Source organism: Grus americana, chromosome 4, assembly GCF_028858705.1.
Source record: "Grus americana isolate bGruAme1 chromosome 4, bGruAme1.mat, whole genome shotgun sequence".
Lineage (NCBI taxonomy): Eukaryota > Metazoa > Chordata > Aves > Gruiformes > Gruidae > Grus > Grus americana.
Window position 1 is genome coordinate 27,458,145 of NC_072855.1, and position 20,252 is coordinate 27,478,396.

At 41.5% G+C, this 20,252-nt stretch overlaps 1 protein-coding gene across 1 annotated transcript in view; it reads right to left on the bottom strand.

The window, feature by feature from the left end:
* Positions 1 to 19,879, bottom strand: part of KCTD8 (potassium channel tetramerization domain containing 8) — a 99,994-nt gene extending 80,115 nt beyond the window's left edge. Inside the window, exon 1 of the mRNA XM_054824476.1 lies at positions 19,021 to 19,879. Within this exon, the coding sequence (XP_054680451.1) occupies positions 19,021 to 19,864 (844 nt within the window). The 5' untranslated portion in view covers positions 19,865 to 19,879. The remainder of the gene's footprint in view (positions 1 to 19,020) is intronic.
* Between the last annotated feature and the right edge of the window lie 373 nt (positions 19,880 to 20,252).

The following is a 20,252-nucleotide window of genomic DNA, read 5'->3' on the forward strand; positions in this document are numbered from 1 at the left end:
TGTGACATGCAAAAAATGACAGCAAATAACAGCAGCGTACTTTGCAAAAAGATTCAGTTTCTCTGAATGTTGTGGTAGAAGATAGGTAAACATTCCTTTGGCTTGCCTTCCTTCCAGCAGTATTAATGAAATCTCAGCTACTATGGCAGATCCAGGAAAAACCAGTGAGAAAAAAAATTGTTTTCCTGTATTTCAATTTGTTTTTATCCAACTCATTCAGTAGGGATATAGCAAAAAAATAAAATAAAACTGAATAAATAAGGCAGAAGCTGCATGCAGTGAGGTCCCAGGAGACACCAAGTTTAGTGAAATTTTCTTTAAGAAAATGTATTCATGGCAGTATTCTTCCCAGCCTTGGGCAAGAGCTTTACTGATTTTAAAAAGTTTAACTCCAGTGAGCAAGATAAGTATTGCATCAAATTTACCTCCTGTTAAGTATAAATTGGACCAAAACTTGAAACAATGATCTTATTTTTGAGCAAACCCTACCATGAAAAGACTCTTCAGGAATTTTATATTGAGGAAGCTATTTCTTCAGCAGTTCTTGACTTCCTGACATCTTTTTTTTTCAGGCTCTTTTATACCTTCTTTCTTTCAGCTGTTTCTCATACAATCAGTCATTCCTATGTCAGGCCTTTATTTTTTTTCCTATTGTTACTTGCCTTTTAAGGTATTTAATTTCCCCTGATAATGTTATGTGACTATTTCTTTTATTTTAACTGCAGTCTACTGATACTTGCTGATTTTCAAACTCCTGTCTCTTCCTTTCACAGGATTAGGGGGAGGTTTTCCTTCAAGTTTGTAAACACAAGATTGAAAATACAAACACTGGAGACTAAAAAAAACAAATTACAGAGAGTTTTTTGTTTGTTTGCTTTAACAACCTCATCCATAAATTTTGAACACTGTACCTTAATTTCAAGTTGAATTTCAACTCCAAGCTTTGAGCTTATAGCTTTTACCCGTTACTGCCACATTTTCACTTCCAGAGCTCATTTCTTTCTAGTCATGATCTCCCCTCAGTCCTCACCGTTAAGAGTTTCACAGACTTTTCAGTTAGTTAAAATACTTCATGTTAGTATACTAACTTCCAGTTCTTCACCTAACATGCAGTCCAGAAGTGTATCCCAGCTCACAGGTGTGTGTATGTGCCCTGGCTATCTTCTAGCTCTAACACAGCAGTATCTAGGTGCACCCCATCATCTCTCAGTTCTCCATCCCCACCTCGCCATCACGTGGTTTTCTTGGAAAGGAAGCCGTGTTTTTCTCTCACTGACTTCTCAGTATAGACAACATATGGCTTAAAACTGTGAGGCAATCTGCTCAGAGTCTGGATGCACTCTCAGCTCTAACTCGATAAAGCGTTTCATGTGACATCTCCACGAACACAATTCTATGGGGACAGCACAGAGAGATGGCCCCAGTTCATGTCACCTATGGCAAATGCAAGCCTGGTTCAACCAGCTTGATTAGATTTTCATTTGTACAAAGGAAGAGGGGAAATAATTTGCATCTTCCTTTGCCCATCCGTATGTGGGTAATCATAATCTAGTCTCCTCTCTACGATTCTTTGAGCTATGTATGTAAAAGGAAACATGAAACAGAAGGATTTCTTTCCCCCTGGACAAATTAAATCAATTTCCCTATCATGCACTAGTGCTAAGGCACTGCCATCTAGTGTGGAAAATCAATATAACAAAGAAAGAGGAAAAAAGAGAAAGGGTATTTGCAACATGGCAGATGAAATTCTGTCGGCTTCCATCAAACATTTTGAACACCTACACATATTCATAACATTAGTCATTCTACTTTATGAAAACACACATAAGCCCTCCCTTTTATAGGAAACTCCCTGACTTGATAGACTGCAATGGCTTCCATTAGATTGTACTTGTGTCATGTCAGACAGGCTCAGCAGAGCCCTTCGTCCTGGTAGCCTCATTTGGAGTAACTCTGTGAAACTAAAAATAAAATTCTACCATATTCAATGGCAAGAATCTCTTGGTAGAAAAGAGCTTTTTCTTAATTACCACATATTTTATTGCAAATTTACAATTTCAAGACTTTATTTACTAATTCATGTTATATGGAAAGCATTGCAACATAACAGTCTGCAGGAGCAGAAAATCAGGAACTTCTGAGTTTTGCCTCTGCAGCTGTACAAGCTGAAGATTTTCTCCTATCTTCCAAGAGCATTCCTGTCCATACGGCCCCAAGTTTCCATTGTTTTGTGTCCTGTGCAATTACCTACAATTGTTCAATGAACATACAAAGGATCTGACTGTTTCATTTGGACCGACTTTATACAGATGAGGTTAAGTACACATGACATGAGCCAATGGAGCATAGATACAATAATTTTACAAAACTCGCAGTGTTGTCATAAAGATCAATGATTATAAATATCTTTATATTATTTATTGTTTCTGCAACTTGTATTCTCTATATTACCACTGTGCTAATCAAGGCTTTTAAGTATTCAAGTAACACTGTAGTCTGCTCCTTTCCAGAACTGTAGCAAGACAGTGTTATATACTATTTGGCTGTGCAGATATTCCATATCATCCTCATCACAACAAAACCCTGTTTAGAATACAAACTGCATCAATGACTGAAAGTCCATATAGCAAGATTCTGCATCCTGATGAAAATATGGTCATTTTTGTCTCCAGTAATGCTGGAGAAACACTGGTAATCTGGAGAACAAGACAGGAAAGAGAAAATAGCTTTATGTGGCAGTGAGACTACCTTCCTATGCAATAAAGATTGGAACATCACAATCTTAAAAGAGAAATGTGTGCAGGGAAAATCCTATTTAAAAAGTAGAACTCAGAAAGAAGAATATATAAAAAGCAGAATTACTTTAGAATAATCTTCTATACTTGATAATATAATTCTTATGTATTTGATGTAGGATTTAGCACTACATAAAATGATTACTAAATCAATATTCATATTTTGGTAACTGTATGTACCCTGGATCTTCACACATACATATTAAATCACTGAACTGAATGCAAAGACTTCAAGAAGCTTTGAACCAAGACAAAACAAACACTTCTTACTTTGTGTAAAATAATTTAGGAATCCCTTTGTATTGCAAGTCATCCTGCAAAACATACAATTTCAACATTCTAAACATTCTAATAATTGCCACAGATCACTGAGGTATTTTTTAAACTGTTTTAAAATGTACAAAATAATGACAACTATACATGATATGCCAATACCATTCTGAATTATATTGGTACAACTATCTATTTAATGGATGTTATAAAAAAGAAATAAAGTATCTTGCCAAGTATTCAAAGCCTGTCAATAACATTGTAAGGAAAAATATTTTTCATAAAGAACTTTATTTATGTGCCTCCCAAGCCACTATAATATGACTCAGTTACAATATTGAGCCAGGATGTCACAATCCAGCTAATGCCTTTTCTTTAAATATTTAGATTGTGAAATATAGATAAATATATATTCATTAGATATGATGCATAGATTGAAGATTATGACATAGTAGATTTAAGAAATATTTGGGAATACTGTGTTGCTAAATTTCTAATGTAGTTCCAATGGTAGTCTACAAATAAGAGGGGGAAAAGGGCACTGAAAACGTAGTGAAAACAGCACAGTAGATACTAGGCTCCTGATTCATATGATCACATATGAATTTCAAGCTTTAACTTTAAAAATATAAAGCCATTACGTGGCCCTCTAGGTTGCGAAGAAAAGCTTGTAGCTCATGAAAGACATAGGTAGAATTAAGAGACCAGTTAAAGATTGGAGAAGAGCCTGAAAGAAGTCCTGAAATGACGAGGCCACCCATGCAAATCACTGAGGGGCTAAGCTCCATGATCCACTGCTTCTAGGTCACCACACCAGGAGGAGGAGAAGGGATGAGCTGAAACCCTGCGGCTGCTGTTCCTCAGGATCCCTTCCTATCCTCTCTAGAGAACCCATCTCCACCACTCTCCCAGAAGCAAAATTCAGCCAAACCACAGGGTTTTTAATACAATGTCACATAAGTTTTGTATCATATTTAATGTGTACATAAAGGGACAGACTAGTTAACACCATCAAGACATCCAAACCTTATCTAAGTGGATGTAGGTGAGCTCATAACAAGGATGTCAGTACCAATCTGCCCGATCCCTCCATCACCATGAAAGCCGGTGGAAATATACTGTCCCTTAACAACACATGCCCTGCCCAGGAGAATAACTTTAGAGAAGAAAACATATTACCAGGAGTAACTGACATAATTTCATTGACACCAAAAGTGTTTTGACAACCTACAACTGACATAAGACCTGTCTCAGCATCTTTTTATTATGCTTTTTCTCTATGACTATATATGTATATTTATCTATTAGGTGTCAGTCAATGCAAGCAATACTTCTGTTTTAGTTTGTTGTCATAAGAGATTTTTTAACAGCTAAAAGAGTCTCTAGACACATCACTTCAGCAATCTTTTCAGTAATGTAGGAAAAGCAAGAGGAACATCCAACTTTTATTGTGTAATCCTAGTTACTAGTGCCTCATGTTCCATTCTAACATTAAAATTTCAAGAAGGAAAAAACCTAAACTGTTTAAATATACTAATAATTGCTATTATGCTATGCATTCATTCAGCAATGTATTACTAAAAAGTAATTCAGCATTGTTCATGTTTGCTTTATGATTTTTTTTTAAGTTTTCCAGGCTACCAAAAAAATCCTGTTCAGCATTTTTGCAGTTGCTAAGCAAATTTATTCAAACTATGCTAGGGGAAAAATACAGAGGCTGAAAAACTCAAGCAAAAAACCATGTCACATTAAAGGAACTCAACACTGATGAAAAATATCAAACTGGTGAAAAACTCAAAGAAATCCAAGGTGGTCTGTCACCTTTGTGACACATAGCACCACAATCTATCTAAAGAATGACAATAAAAATGGTTAGAAGTTTAAACAATGGTGATCTGCTAAATTCTTGAGATTTCTTTCTTTGAGCAACATCTGATCAACAACCACAGTGCTAGCTGACATTAATTTTGAACATTTTCTCAGATATTTTCTTAACTGTGGCCTATTTAACATTCTATGGTTTTGAATTTGCGCCAGAAAGTCCTGTAAGAAACTTTCTCCTGAAGCATTTGTTTCAATTCTGACTACAAGTAGGACACACAAAAGTAAGTAAAAAGATAACATAAAGTTAAGGCTTTGAAGCTTGTGATTTTCAGAATAATCAGAATTTATAGCTCTCTAGCACCTACTTCATTTACCTGCAGCGGTTTACTCTTCCTTTCCCGAGAAGTGATTTCAAATAGACAATGCCAACTCAAATCACATCAGAGAAGAGAATCACAGGACAATTTAGGAGGTCTCTAGTCCAACCTTCTGCTTGAAAGCATGGTCAGTTATGAGATCAGACCAGGTTAGCGGGTCTTGATCCAGACGAGTCTTGAAAACCTCCAAGGATGCACAACGTGCACAGCATCACTGCACAGCCTGTTCCAACACCTGACTGCCTTAATGGGGGAAATGTTTCTCTTTCTATCAAGGAACTTGTAAATCTATTAAGAAGCTTGAAAGCTAATAGTGTTATATGGCTACCACATGTAACACTTAATAGTCTTAATTTACTGATCCACAGTCTAACACCACATACCTTCTTGAATAGAAATTATGGCAACCCACTCTGAATCAGCAGTAATTATCTAGTAACTTGCAATATTCTTGCTATACGACTGCTTGATAATACAGTAAATAGCTTTTACCACTATTGCTGTCACTGTTATAAACTGATTTAATTGAGCAAATTAATGACTGAGAGCTAACCACTGCTAGAAATCAAGGTGAACTTTGGTAAAATGTCAATTTCTGTATTGCTAAACCTCTAATATAACCACAGGATAAGGAAGAAGAGAAATAAGTGTGGTATATTGCCAGTCACAGGGATGATAAGAAGAAATAAATTCTGCAAACCAGCAGCCTAAATTCAAATTTGTCCATCCTTGCTGCTTGTCTGGTACTCAAAGTGCAGATGGAAATTTTCACTGAACTTGGCTGGATTTTCTGAAAATACATTCAAGATCACAAGCATTGATTTGGAGGTCAATTTTAGACTTATATTATTCTCAAATGTGATTCGTTATATGGTTCATTAAAAAGTATAACTATTTTTGCTAGTAGCCTCACTACTGATGATAGAGGATAACCCAAAAACATGTATTAAAATATTAAAAAAAACTGCATCTTCTCAAACTTCAGAATATTTTACTGTTTTCAGAAAGTAGAGCTAAACAACCCCCCAAGTGCCTTCGCACGTTTTATGCATCATAAGTGTGACAATGTAGAAAGGCTTGCATGCAGTCACATCATTAATACTAATAATAAAGAAAACATTTTTATGTAGTGTAAAAAACAAACAATTTTTTTCCAGTGTATTTTTTCCAGGTTACCAATTGCTTACAACAGGTGCTTTTTTCCTCCATATTTTCAGCCAAATGTAAAGAATATTTAAATTAACTGTATTGAATTTATTACTATTAAATTTATACTGCTTCAGCAACATGGTTGCAGAAATACAAATGTGTGATGTCACTGAATAAATATTAGATGCAACTCTTGCCTTGCTGGTGTCTTTGACCAAGAACCCCTTGCTTTTCCTGCATAAAAATAAGTCAAGGAGTTCCTTCTCTTGTATTTTATGTTATGTTTTTTTGTGAAAAAACCCACCCTGGATCATTGCTCTGGCGTTTTGAGGCCCTGAAGCAGACCTGTAATTATGATGACTGGCCAGAGGTCCTTGGAGGACACAGCTCTTGGCTTATTTAGAATCACAGAATCATAGAATGGTTTGGGTTGGAAGGGACCTTAAAGATCATCTAGTTCCAACTCCCCTGCCATGGGCAGGGACACCCTCCACCAGACCATGTTGCCCAAAGCCCCATCCAGCCTGGCCTTGAACACTTCCAGGGATGGGGCCTCCACAACCTCTCTGGGCAACCTGTTCCAGTGCCTCACCACTGTAACAGTGAAGAATTTCTTTCTAACATCTAATCTAAATCTACCCTCCTTCAGCTTGAACCCATCACCCCTTGTCCTGTCACTACACTCCCTCAGAAACAGTCCCTCACCAGCTTTCCTGTAGGCTCCTTCAGGTACTGGAAGGCCGCAATTAGATCTCCCCTGTGCCTTCTCTTCTCCAGGCTGAACAATCCCAACTCTCTCAGCCTGTTCTCATAGGAGAGGTGCTCCAGCCCTCGGATCAGCTTCGTGGCCCTCCTCTGGACTTGCTCCAACAGCTCCATGTCTCTCCTGTACTGGGGCCCCCAGAGCTGGACGCAGTACTCCAGGTGGGGTCTCACAAGAGTGGAGTAGAGGGGCAGGATCACCTCCCTCGACCTGCTGGTCACGCCTCTCTTGATGCAGCCCAGGACACGGCTTTCTGGGCTGCAAGCGCACACTGCCGGCTCATGTTGAGCTTCTCATCAATCAACACCCCCAAGTCCTTCTTCTCAGGGCTGCTCTCAATCCATTCTCTGCCCAGCCTGTAGTTGTGCTTGGGATTGCCCCAACCCATGTGCAGACCTTGCACTTGGCCAATTTGCTGGTATTCACAGAAAGCAGACATGGACACCACCGTGCCAGGCCCCAAAGGGCCACCACCAGTCTGTACCGACCCTGACCGTCCTCCTGGGGCTCCCTCAACCTTGCCCAGGACCCCGTTTCAGCACCCCCATCACAGGGCTGGCAGTCCCAATGCCAGGGACAGTCTCCAGCTCCCCCCAGCCCTGCCCAGCCGCAGGCCCCGCGAAGCCAGGCCCAGCCAAAAGTGCCATGGCAGGGGCAAATGACGTTCAGCATTGGTCCTGAGCCTGTGCCATTCCCATCAAATCAGAAAAGCAAAACCATCTTCTGAAGACGTGGACTCGCACAGGCCATGCCGCTTTTATTCATCACATCCACAGCAACGGGATTTAGGAAGCAAACACTGCCAGAAGTCAGTCACCAGGGATCTGATTAGACAGACAGCGTTTAACCTAATCTCCTCTACCGTGAGCACGTTCTTCTTCCTGTAATTAAATGTGATCACAGATGCAATTATTTAGGGGCATAATTCCACCAATTTAGACACCAAACTACTTTAGCTGCAGGTGGGAAAGGTAAATAGTGAAAGGATGGGAATGAAAATGTGAGCGTTGTTATGACTGGAGGCTAGGTTACTAGGCAGCTAAAAGTCATAGGCAGATACAAACTTAGCAGGTTATGAGGTAAAACTTCAAAAATTGCAATAGTCCTCAAAATATCACATACTGAATAACTGAAACATTTCTGAAGTTTGTCTCTTCTGTCCTAAAGAATTACAGAATTTTTCTGAAGCCAAAGGATATCACTATCTGTTACTCCAGATGGTTTTTGGGAGCAAAACCACATAGACTTTGTCTATCTCTGTCTATAACATTTAGAAATGTTATATACATTTATTATATCCCCTGACACAAACTGACAGCGTAAATAAATTTCACAGGAAAAAGGAAATGATCAGAAAGTTATGTTTGTGAGCTATGATAACACTAAAAGCCTAAATATGCACAGCTTTCTGAGGGATTGCTAACAGAGAAAATTAAAGTCTACAAGTACTGGGAAAGTAAAAATTCCAAACTGGATTGCAAATTGCAGTAGTCTTAGTAATATTCCTTATGTAATTTTGGTTTACTCTTTTTAATATGATATGGCTTATTTACACATACAGATGCTGACAGTTTCTTCTCCGAAGAAGGGGTACTTCGAATGGGTAAGTCACTTGGAAAGGCAGGTGTGGGACTTGACACCAAAATTTTGCAAATAAGAGAGGACAGACACAACCTTACTTGAACAATGGTCCCATTCTATCTTGCACCATAAATAGCTGAATTGTTTTGGTTTTTTTTTTCCACCCTTGAAGTCCACATAGCTTCAGCAACATTGATCACACTTTTATAAAGCTGTATATTGATATTTTTAGAAGGATGGTATGAGTGATATTTATATTCCCAAATACTGGAAAGAGACAAAAATAGGTGGAAAGGCAAGAGTAGCCATGCCTCCTCTTTGTTTCAGATTAGCTCAAAAGCCACAGTAGGCATTAACAACAGAAATAGTAACAGCTGTCTGAAGAGAACAATACGGAGAAGTGACTGGCTATAAATGGGTGACTGTGAGAAGAAAGGGAAAGAAAAATGTGTTTATTTAGAAAAACTAGCAAAAAGTGTTGTTTAGTTTTAGTCTTTCTCCACTGTATTATCTACACATTACACTGATTAAATTGTTGGCACTCTATTTTACTGACTTATTTTATCTGCCTTCTAACCCTTTTGTAGTTGATTTTCATATTATTTTGTATTCATGAGTTTCAATGAGAATGAAAGAACCTTGGATTAAGAACCAGAAGTGTTAGAGAATACTTCTGTATACACAAACCAGACATTTGTCACTACTCTTATAGTTTTACAGGTATGGTGATTCCAATGGGGATTTGAGTAACAGACACAAAAATAATCTGGTTTAATTAAACCGTTAATAAGAGGTTATGAAAGTAACTGTTTTGCACACAATTTATTTATATAATCATGTATATGGTCTTTTTTCCTCCTATTATTAAACAAATATAAAGAGCTTCACAGATACTCAAGACATATATAAAATATTCACTGACAAAAAGCCTTTGGAATGATAGCACACTTCTACTAACTTCCGTGGAACACACTGATGTAGTTGTAACCCTTACAAGAACCTCTAAACATCTATGTTCAATAAAATATAAAATAATTTCACTGTTAACTTAAGTTGCAGGAGACTGTTTACAACAAAATGTGACAAGAGTCCCTGAGCACCAACTCATCTCTCTTTGGGAATATTTGTTAATACTACTAAAGGGTAAAACCCAGTAAGGATGAAAAGATAAAAATGCATCTGAAGATTATTGTTGTTTGCTTATATAAAAAATAAAATATATTGACTTTTTTCATTTCTGAATCATATCTTTCTGCTAATGCAAAGCATCTGTATGTATTAAGTACAGTATAACTGAACGTAAGCTAAGTGAAGACCTGGAATATTTAATTTCATTAATAAAAGTTAATCATGGTGTTAATTTCTCTCTTCAGTTTCCCAACCTGGTCCTCCTCCCCCCAAAGAGATGTGCACTAAATCTACTTCCATGCATTAGTTATTGTTGCTGTGTGTACTCGCACTTGTGATTGAGTCGTCATCTCTCGACTGAGTAATTCACAGTATTTTTTAAAAAGTGTTGTAATATTATTCCCTTCAAAAGGAAGTACTGTTATTTTTTATTCTATAAGCCACTCTAGTATTCTTTATTCACCACGAGCATGTCATTGGAACAGAGCACAGGTCAGGCGCAGGGCAGGTGACTGGAGCAGCACAAAGCAAACCTGAGGCGCACACAGCCTGGAGGCGGTGGCAGCCAGACGGAGGCAGGGGCAGTCCTCCAGAGGCAGCGGGGGATCAGGCATACGGCGAGCAATGAGAAAAGGAACAACTAAATTTTGACCCAGCTACTCTCAGCTGCAAAATGTTGATGAAGGAATCATTGCACCAGCTGTAACTGAGAGCACTCCAGACGCTGCTTATGGCCAGGCAGACCCCACAGGGCAGGAAACTCTCATTAACGTGACTGTGATATTTACAGATGTGTGGTGAAGACCTGAAAATATTTAGAGATGCCATGATACAAATGGAGAGACACCTTGCAGCAAGATGCACTCTTTAATTTAAATACATCTTCTGAAGCTAAACTGTCAAATTGTAACAAACATGACAAGTTTTATTGCCACAATCTGATAAAATGCAACCAAAATGGAATGACTTTAGTTTCTACGAGTGCCATGAAAATTACAAAACATCACTGCTTACCTTCTGCCAGGATTGTGTATACTAGAAACAGTTATGAAACCAAATAATCACTTGTGTAGTTTGAATTTCACTTTTATGTGAAAGACTAGCCAAAGACTATTTGCTGCTTCACTCCCAGTGAAGGTTTATCTTGCAGCTGTGAATGGGACTTGAGTGTGAGTTTATTTATATGATTAATCCCATTTAGGTCAAAGAAAAAAAAAAGGAAGAAATTCATGGAATAATCACAAATTTATATTAGGCAAAAGCTAAATGTGCGATGGTCAAAACAAAAATCATACAAAATATTTAAAGAAAAGTACTTAAACTCTACTGAGAATGATAATTTCATTTTAGACACAGCACTTTTTTCTCCTAACATTTAGTCAATATATGAATTTTAAATAGAATATAAATTACCGTTTCTCAAAAAGAACATGCAGTTTTATCAAGCTGGAGTGAATGACCTCCCCAGAAAATCCATCACGAAGCATGTGATTTGCTAAAGCAGAATGAAGTTTGCCTGGTATCATGGTTTAACCTGGCCAGCAGCTAAAACAACCACACAGCCATTTGCTTACCCCCCACCCAGTGGGATGGGGGAGAGAATTGAAAAGAAAAAGGTAAAACTCGTGGGTTGAAATAAAGACAGTTTAATAGGACAGAAAAGGAAGAGAATAATAATAATGATGATAAAAGAATAGACAAAACAAGTGATGCACAGTCTAATTGCTCACCACTCATAGCCAATGCTCAGCTAGTTCCTGAGTGCGCTGCCTCCTGGCCAACCCCCAGCTGCACACAGAGCATGACGTCACATAGGATGGAATATCCCTTTGGCCGGTTTGGGTCAGCTGCCCTGGCTGTGCCCCCTTCCAGCTTCTTGGGTGCCCCCCGCCTTCTCGTTGGCAGGGTAGTATGAGAAGCTGAAAAATCCTTGACTGCTTGGCAACAACAAACATCAGTGTGTTATCAACATTATTGTCATCCTAAATCCAAAACACAGCACTACACCAGCTGCTAGGAAGAAAATTAACTCCATCCCAGCCAAAACCAGGACACTTCATAACTTTTTTTAAGGACTTTCCACTGGACTTCCAGTGGCTCAGTTTATAAAAGAGCCATGATTTCAGAGTGCCATTAGTACTCCACCAGCTTTAAGAAATAAAGGTCTTGTGAGCAGAAATGGAATAAAATCATCCTTGGATATAAGAATAACATCTGCTTGGCAGGTTAGGATGTTAGCAGGTACAGCAACTCCAGCTTTTTCAACAATTATACCAAGCCAAATAACCACCAACCAAATAATCAGCCTGGCGTGGAAAAGCCCCGCATGCATGACCTTGGTCAACTTAACTCTGTGACAGACTTCTTACATGACAGTGGCAGTAAAGTAACCCAAAACCGGAAGCAGAAAAACAGATGAGAAGTCCAGAGCATGGCCGTGCTATTCACTTCTCCTGCAGTGACAGCCAGGATCTGCCTAGTTGCTGAAACAACGTCGGGCAATGCTCAGCTGGCTGCAAGCTGCTCCAGGCACCACACCGATCTCATGGAGCCCAGGACCCTAGAAGTGTGAGATGGGTGCACGCCACTGTGTACGCTTTCCTTCTTTGCCCATCTAGGTATCTGGCTCACCACAGATCTCGCCTTGAAACTGGTAACACACCAAAACATGACCGATTACTTCTGGTCGCTTTGTTCAAGCCATGCTGATGTTCAGCTGGACCAAGAAGTGGGCCTTTCTTTCTGCCACTTTGGTCTCTCCCATAGCATATTACTTCCGACATCTGAGAGAACTGCCTGAGCAGTTTTTCATTTCTGGAGACCTAACTTTAAATGTGGAACTGTGGCAGAAAGAGGATAATGTGAGAAGCTATTAACTGCCTCTTGGTGCAATGCTTAGTGAATTTTTGCTCGCCACTCAAGTTCTCATCACAAATTTGGTATTTGCTGCAAAGGAGAAAACCAACAGTGAAATACCAGCCATATCATATTGAGAAAGCAAATATACTGCAAAATACATTTTATTAGCAGTAATGTTTTAATTTTAAATCATGTACCTGGAACAATATTATACAGAAAACTTCTGTACACATAAATTCTGTGCTTGAACAGTAGATAACTGGAAGTTCATGTTGACAATAAAGAAAAAAAAAATATGATTTGCTGATCCTACTGTAGAAAAGTAAACATTTCCCTGCAACTACTGTCATAAATCCTTGAAAATGTATGAAGCGATCTGATGCCAAGAAGCAGTTTTCCTGCAAAATATTACAGACGCAGCAAAGTCAGCTCCTCCAACACTGTTACTTTGTTCCCAAGGAATCCACAAGAAGTACAAATCTGGGATAAGAGCAAAATCAGTGTGTTTCAATTTCCTGACATCAGAAATAACAGCTGCTTGTATACAGGTGCTTATTGCTTATCCAGTATTGATCCTGTTATATAATATCCACGATAGCTGATTTTCTCAGTTAATCTCTAATTTTACTTTTAAAATACTGCACAACCATTCTAATCCTCAACTCCAACATTAAAGTGGCTCTATATCACAACAAAATTATATTTTTAAGTACTAAGAACAGAAACTGGATATAATGATTAAAATCTGATAACAAATCATTGTATTGAGTCTTGCATATTTCTACTGAAATGTAAGAAAAATAAAAAGGTTCCTGGCATAGTTTTTTACTGCAGCAGTGTCTTTACACCAGACATTGTTTTCATTATTTATTTATTAAAAAGCTGAATTTGTTCAAACTTCTTTGTAATCTCATGTTTTACAATCATTCTCAAATAGAGTCTCTCGGTTGACATGATGACTAAAATCAGAATAGCAGTTTCAGTAGTCTAGATTATCACACATTATGTCAACAGGTGGCATAAGAAAGCTATTCTTATATTAGTAATTTATCACTGTACACTTTGATTCATCCCTTTACGTTCAGAGACATATATTTTGGGAGAATAACAAGATAAAGAGTAGGATATTATTTATTTATTTTTAAACTGTATTAGAGTTGAGCTGGAATCATAAGGCAGAATATCCTGAAGTTTTATGTCAGTTTTCCCAAGTTGCAGGACTGCCTACAGAATCTTTCCTTAAAGGGCTTTGCTCAATAGTCCTACCAGAAACGATGTTCCTAGATCTTGGTACTGTCAGAAATCAGCAGCTTTTCTACATTGTGCTTGTGATACTGATTTAACCCTTCATGTCTTCCCGTATCACCAAAAATTTGTACTCTAATCTCTGAGGCTCTGATTCAGGCTCAGAGTAAATTGTCCAACTTCACCTTAACATTCCACAAAGAAGCAATACCCTTTGTTTTACTTTTGCTTCTGTCTCCTTTCTTTCCTCAGCCTAGCACATTTCAGATATATTTGCTCCATATAAAATAGCACAGACATACTCCACGTAGCAAAAAACCCCACCAAATAAGCAGTGATGGATGGAGAGCAGCTTGGCATGGTCACAGAAACCACCTGCAGGATGGCGCTCTCAGCACTCTGCCCTCTGAAGAGCAGTTTAGGGTTATCTGCCGACCCACCACCCCCTCGCTATCCCAGTGGGTTGTTGAACTGGATTTGGCATTCACAGAGCAATTACCATCTCAAAATATTTTATGTATATGTTTGTTCCCCATGTTTCAAGTGTCACCTTCTGTTTTCTCCTTTTTATTGCAAAGACACAAACAATGTTAGTTGGGGTTTTTGTTGCTGTTGGAGGGTTGGGTTTGGTTTTGTTGTTGGTTCTGGGGTTATTTTCAAAATACCATATTGTTTCCTAAAAGTCCATTGCTTCCAACGGCTTATTCCCCACTGATTATGAAATTATTATCACTTGCTTATGACAATTTCCACAGCAACCAATGTAATCTCACAGTGCTATGACTTCAAGGGGAAAATAAGCACCATAAATTCATGCAAATGTCACCTGTTACAAACAAAAACAGGAGACAAGGAAACAGAAAATGTCACGTGAAACGGGAGTATCAAAACAGAATACATGTCAAAGGTCTTTTTCATGAAGTATTACTGCATTCTTCTTACAATAAACATGTCAGTTCAGCACAGAAAGCTTCCAGCTGAGCACGATGCTCTCAACACCCATAAGTCAGACTGTGTAGCAGATGTTAAATGTAAAATCCATTAAGACCAATTAGATTCTACAGAAGAAAAAAATAGTAATAGCACGCAGAGGCAATCCTGCATTACACAACAGTACTGAGAGACAGAGTGAACCACAAAAAAAAAGAAAGACAAAACCTTAAAAATGTAAATCACACCTTTTCCTCACAAAGAGGCCAGCTAACAGAAAGTCTGTTCTGTTACCTGCAGCCACGTGATGCAAGGTCTCCTTATCTCTAGTATCCTGTCTTCAACTAGAAGCAACTTTTGTGAAAGCCATCACCTATTGCACACCAACAGGTAATTAATCAGTGGTCCTCTATGGCAGCTTGAAACTAAGCAGCAAAAGAGTTGCAGCCTCTTTCCCAAACTGCATATGCAGTTAATGTGACATTAACTGACCCAAGTCACCCTCACGTGCTAAGGGGAGAGCTTCAATAGCTTAGAGATCCCTGTTAGCCTTCAGGCATGCAGCCAAGCCATCAGGATCAAAAAGGGAAAAGTTTATGGTACGCTCTGGTAGAGCCTTTTCAGTACCACATAAAGGGTCACTCCTTTTACTGACTGTTAAGAGAGAGGATTTGTACTAGACACATGGAACGGATCTGTGAGCGCTTTGCAGAACTAAGCCACCAATACAAGGTGCAAGTTAAATTCTGGCCATGTTGTAATTGCATAGACAAAGGAAGCTGTCATTGCTTATATGATAGCTTGCACACCACTGGAGGCAAATAACCTCATGTTTTTATAGGAATTATGCATGCTAAGAAGGAAACTCTGTCTCTGTACTTGTCAGAACATGTTGCCAAAGGCTGAAGCATTATTTCCTGGTAAGCGGTTTCAAATGACCTCTGTTTTTTCAATCAGAATTAGTCTGCAATCCATCCCTAGATATTAAGAAATTAAGTAAATACAGGGCACAGGTGAATTTCATCTGCAGTAATGTTTGAGAAAATATAATTTCCATTTTTGAAAAAAGTGATAGGTAGTCATTTCAACTCAAAATAACTACTGAAGTTTGAGAGATACTAGAAACAAACCTGAAATCTGTTCCACAACAATCAATTAAAGGCCACCTTTTGCCTTCAAAGATTCCTTAGTAGCTCTCAGTGAGAAACTCATTCAGCTACTCATGACCTAAGGAAATGGGCAGAATGTATATATCCTTATATATTTTTCCAGTTGCTTTGCTATCTACCATTTCTAGTAAATAGATTTGTCCACAAGTCCTCAGGAGAAAAGGTGAAAGAGAAGTTTGTGTGGCTGCTATAGAATTACAGACCAACAACTAATACAGTTGCTGGATGCAGATGCTCATGCTGTGAGTAACAAATGCAAATGCAGCTAGGGCTTTTTCCAGTGAAACATAAAACTAGGTTTCTTCTCCGCTAGCACCAAATTAAGTCTCAGGCACTGGCCAAAACCAGAATAGGCTCCCCAAAGTTTTTTGCCTTTGTATTTTTGTCTGAAAGGTACATCCCAAGGTTGGACATTGTTCAAGAGAGTTCTTGAAATCAGCAACCTCCCAAACAAAACTGCCTCATTTCAGGGGTTCATATGGGGACATGTGGCAAGGAATAAATTGAAGAATGTCTGCTCTTCTCTTTGTGTATTAAGCTGTGTTTGTGAGTGAGGAAGGAATGGGAAATGTTGTTGGAGAAACTACAGCCAGTAACCCTGACCACTCTTCTCATCCCTGGTGCAGAGCTCTAAGGCTTCCAAGGTTTCCTCTCCCTTCAATGGATTCTTGTGCAGCAGTCCGGCAATGCAACAGCAAACACCCAATCCAGGGCATTTAATAATAATAAAGTACTGTTTTATCAACGGTCTCCATCAATTGGACATTTAGTTAGTTTAAAAAAAAAACAAAACACACAAAAAACCCCTAAAGTATTACTTCAGGTATTGTGTTTTGCTTGTTTCTCTTCCCATTTTGGAGATTTTTTAAGTTTTGTCTCCATGTTGCTATTTTCAGAAAAATCTATTTAATTATATGAAAATGTATAAAATCATTAAACAAAAAGGTTGCTAAATGCATAACAAGCAACCAAAATGAAAATATGTTCCCCATCTTTTCAGCCTACTTTTATCTCAGCCATTTTTTGCACTCAGAACTAAAAAAACCCAACAAACCCACCCAAAAACATTAGGAAAAAAAAAATCAGTTAACTGTATCAATTTAAATAATTAACTAACTGGTTTACTTTTCACAACATCGTAAGCTGGCAGACTAAAAATCAAAACAAAAATGATGATACACAACATTCGATTCATCCCTGGCATTATTCCACATAAATCAGTGGTATTGCACTAGGGATTAATTTGGAACACTGATCTGAATTAGAGCACTGTTCTATACAGCAACCTCATCATAACACACACACAAATAACCCAAAACACTTCGAGCACCACAAATGCACACAAATAATTATGCACCTACAAATCTATTTCTGAGCAAACAGAACAGACTATTTCATAGTTTTGATACTAACAATAAGGAATTTCTACTATTTAGAAAATCACTATGTCCATTTTTCTCAGGATATTCAATAATCATGTGAAATATTTGATAAAAGTCCACCCAGAAGAATGTAAAGCTCCTCCACAGCTCAGTTTTTACATATCCTAATGAAACATGACCAGCAATAGGTTATGCAATGAATCTTCAAAAACTGTTTTAATACAGTTTTGAAGACTGATTAGAAGTACTTAAGTCTGCTCGGCAAAGGGTGGTCACCACCTATATAATATACAGCAATGTAAACTATTTAATGAATTTCTCCTCCGAGCAGAAAACCATTCACATTTCCCTCCTCTATTAAACACCATGCCTAGGTCCAGTTTCGCACGCAGAACAGGTTGCTTCTGTTTAGCTGCCCTACTGGTGAAGTTAGTTAGAGGCGGCATCTCCCACCTCACCGCAGAGGCAGGCGGATGCTCTCCCAAAGCATCCCTCCTGCGCTCAGGGAGCACGAGACCACACAGAGGCAGAAGAAAGAAGCGAATGGAGAACACCTCTCTCTCCCACAGGCTTACTCGACTCTCAGACACATCTGTAACGTTTAAGGCTGCCTCTGCCTTTCAAAGACAAACCTCTGCCAGGGGCTGGTGTTCTCCATCCAGTTGCAGCTTCATTACCCAAAGCCACTGTCCAGCCAGTGCCCTATATAGCACTACATACTTTGCCAGATTGAAACTCATTCGTCATCACCCAATTTTCCTATTTGCAAGTGACCTGAAACCTTTCAGGCTACCCAAAGCCAACTAGGGAAGTTGCTCAGTGTACTGCCTACAGAGCGGTTTATTTTCCTTTTTCCATGTTTTTTTCCACCTTGGAGCCAGACTCTTTCTTGCTCCTCGCGAAGTTGGCTGTCCCCTCGCTGCCCCTTCCCTCACGAAGACCGTGCCCAGGCGCAGTGCGCTCACTTGGGAAGGAAACGCAGCGATAAAATATTAAAACCTTTCCTTGCTCGGGGCTCCGCCGTTGCAATCTCTGCACCGCCTCGCTGGGAGGGAGCGCCGCAACCCTCGGCGGCGGAGCCAGCGCTGAGCCTGCACCCCCCGCCCGGCCAGCGGGGCTGGGACCCCTCCCGCCGCCGCAGTTCCCCGCGCCGGCACCGGCGGGACGCCCCCCTGGGAGACCCCGACGCGGGGCAGGCGGTGCGGTACGGGGGTGCTGGTCCTCCCCGGCGCACACTCGGCAGCAAAAGGTTGGGGCATCCCCGACTGCTCTAAGGAGCGGAGGGAGCTGCTCCCGGGGCGCGCTCCGCACCGGGGGCATTAGGCAGCCCTGTCCCTCCCGCCCCCCCTCCCATGCACGAAATAAGATTTGAACTGTGGCGGTGACAGCGCCGAAGGAGGGGGTAAAGGGGGCAGCCCCAATTTCACTCGAGCTACATGTTGCTTTGGGACAGCGAGGGTTGGAGTGTGGGGGTGCAGGTGTACTTTTAACTGCACACCGCCGTGCACCCCGGGGATGGGGGGCGGCAGGGGCGCGGGCAGCACTTACTGAAGAAGATGTACTCGGTGTAGCTGCTCCAGATCTTGTCGTCCCTGTACTGGTTGATGAAGGCGGCGGTGCCGGTGGAGTTGCAAGCGACCATGTGAAAGCCCGCCTCGGAAAGCCGGTCGAAGGCTTGCTCCAGGTAGGTGAATTTGAGGTAGAAGCGGGAGGTGTACTTCTCGGGGGGGCGGTCGGGGTCGCGGCTCTCGTTGAGGGTCTCCCCGAAGACCTCCTTGGCCAGGGCGATCCTGCCGCACACCATGATGCGGGCGACGCGGCGGAACTTGGCGTCCGCCTGGTTGTCCCGCACCGTGGTGTAGGAGCCGCGGTAGCCCACGGTGAGGAAACCCGAGCGCTTGTCCAGCGCCGCCCGCTGCAGCCGGTCACTGCTGCCCTGCGAGTTGCTGTCCTCCAGGTCGCTCTGGCAGCCCTCGTCGTTGAGCGAGCTCTGCTTGGTGACCTTGGGCGAGAGCAGCTTCACCAGGTCGCCCAGCTGGAAGTACTCGGCCTCCCGCAGGAGCCGCTCCTTCTCGGGGAAGTGCTCGGGCAGCGCCAGCTGCTTGTCCCGCAGGTAATCCAGCACGTACCTGAAGAGGAAGCCGTCGCGGTCGATGAAGAAGCGCGCCCGGCTGTCCCTGGGCAGCTGGCGGGCCGCCGCCGGGCCGCCCCGGGAGGGGGAGAACATGGTGGCCAGCGTGCTGTCCGGGACGCTGAGCAGCGTGGAGTGCCTCGTCACGTACACCTGGCCCCCCACGTTCAGCTCCACCACCTCGGGGAACGGCGAGCCCGACGGCCCCGACACCATATCGCTGATGGGCAGGATGCTGCCGCCCGCCTCCTTCAAAGCCATGGCTGCTAGCGGGCGGCCGCGAAGGAGGGTCTCCCTCCTAAAAAAGGCGGCCTCCCTCCCTCCCCTCCACCCACCCCACCCCTCCCCTCCTTCTCCTCCTCCTCCTCCTCCTCCTTCTTCTTCTTCTCCTTCCCCCGCCGCCCGGCGCGCCCGGAAGCGCCTGGACGGAGCCGCTGCTCCCGCCGCCCTCCGGCACGGCGGCGGGCGGCACAGCCCCGGGAGCGGCGCCGGCCCTCACCTGCCCCGCGGCGCCCCCTCGCTGCCCCGGCGGCGGGACGGGACAGGCCGGGCTGCGGGCTGCGAGCTGGGCTGCCCCGGCGAGACCCGACCGACCCGACCCGAGCCGAGCCGACCCGACCCGAGCCGACCCGAGCGCTGCCCCTGCCCC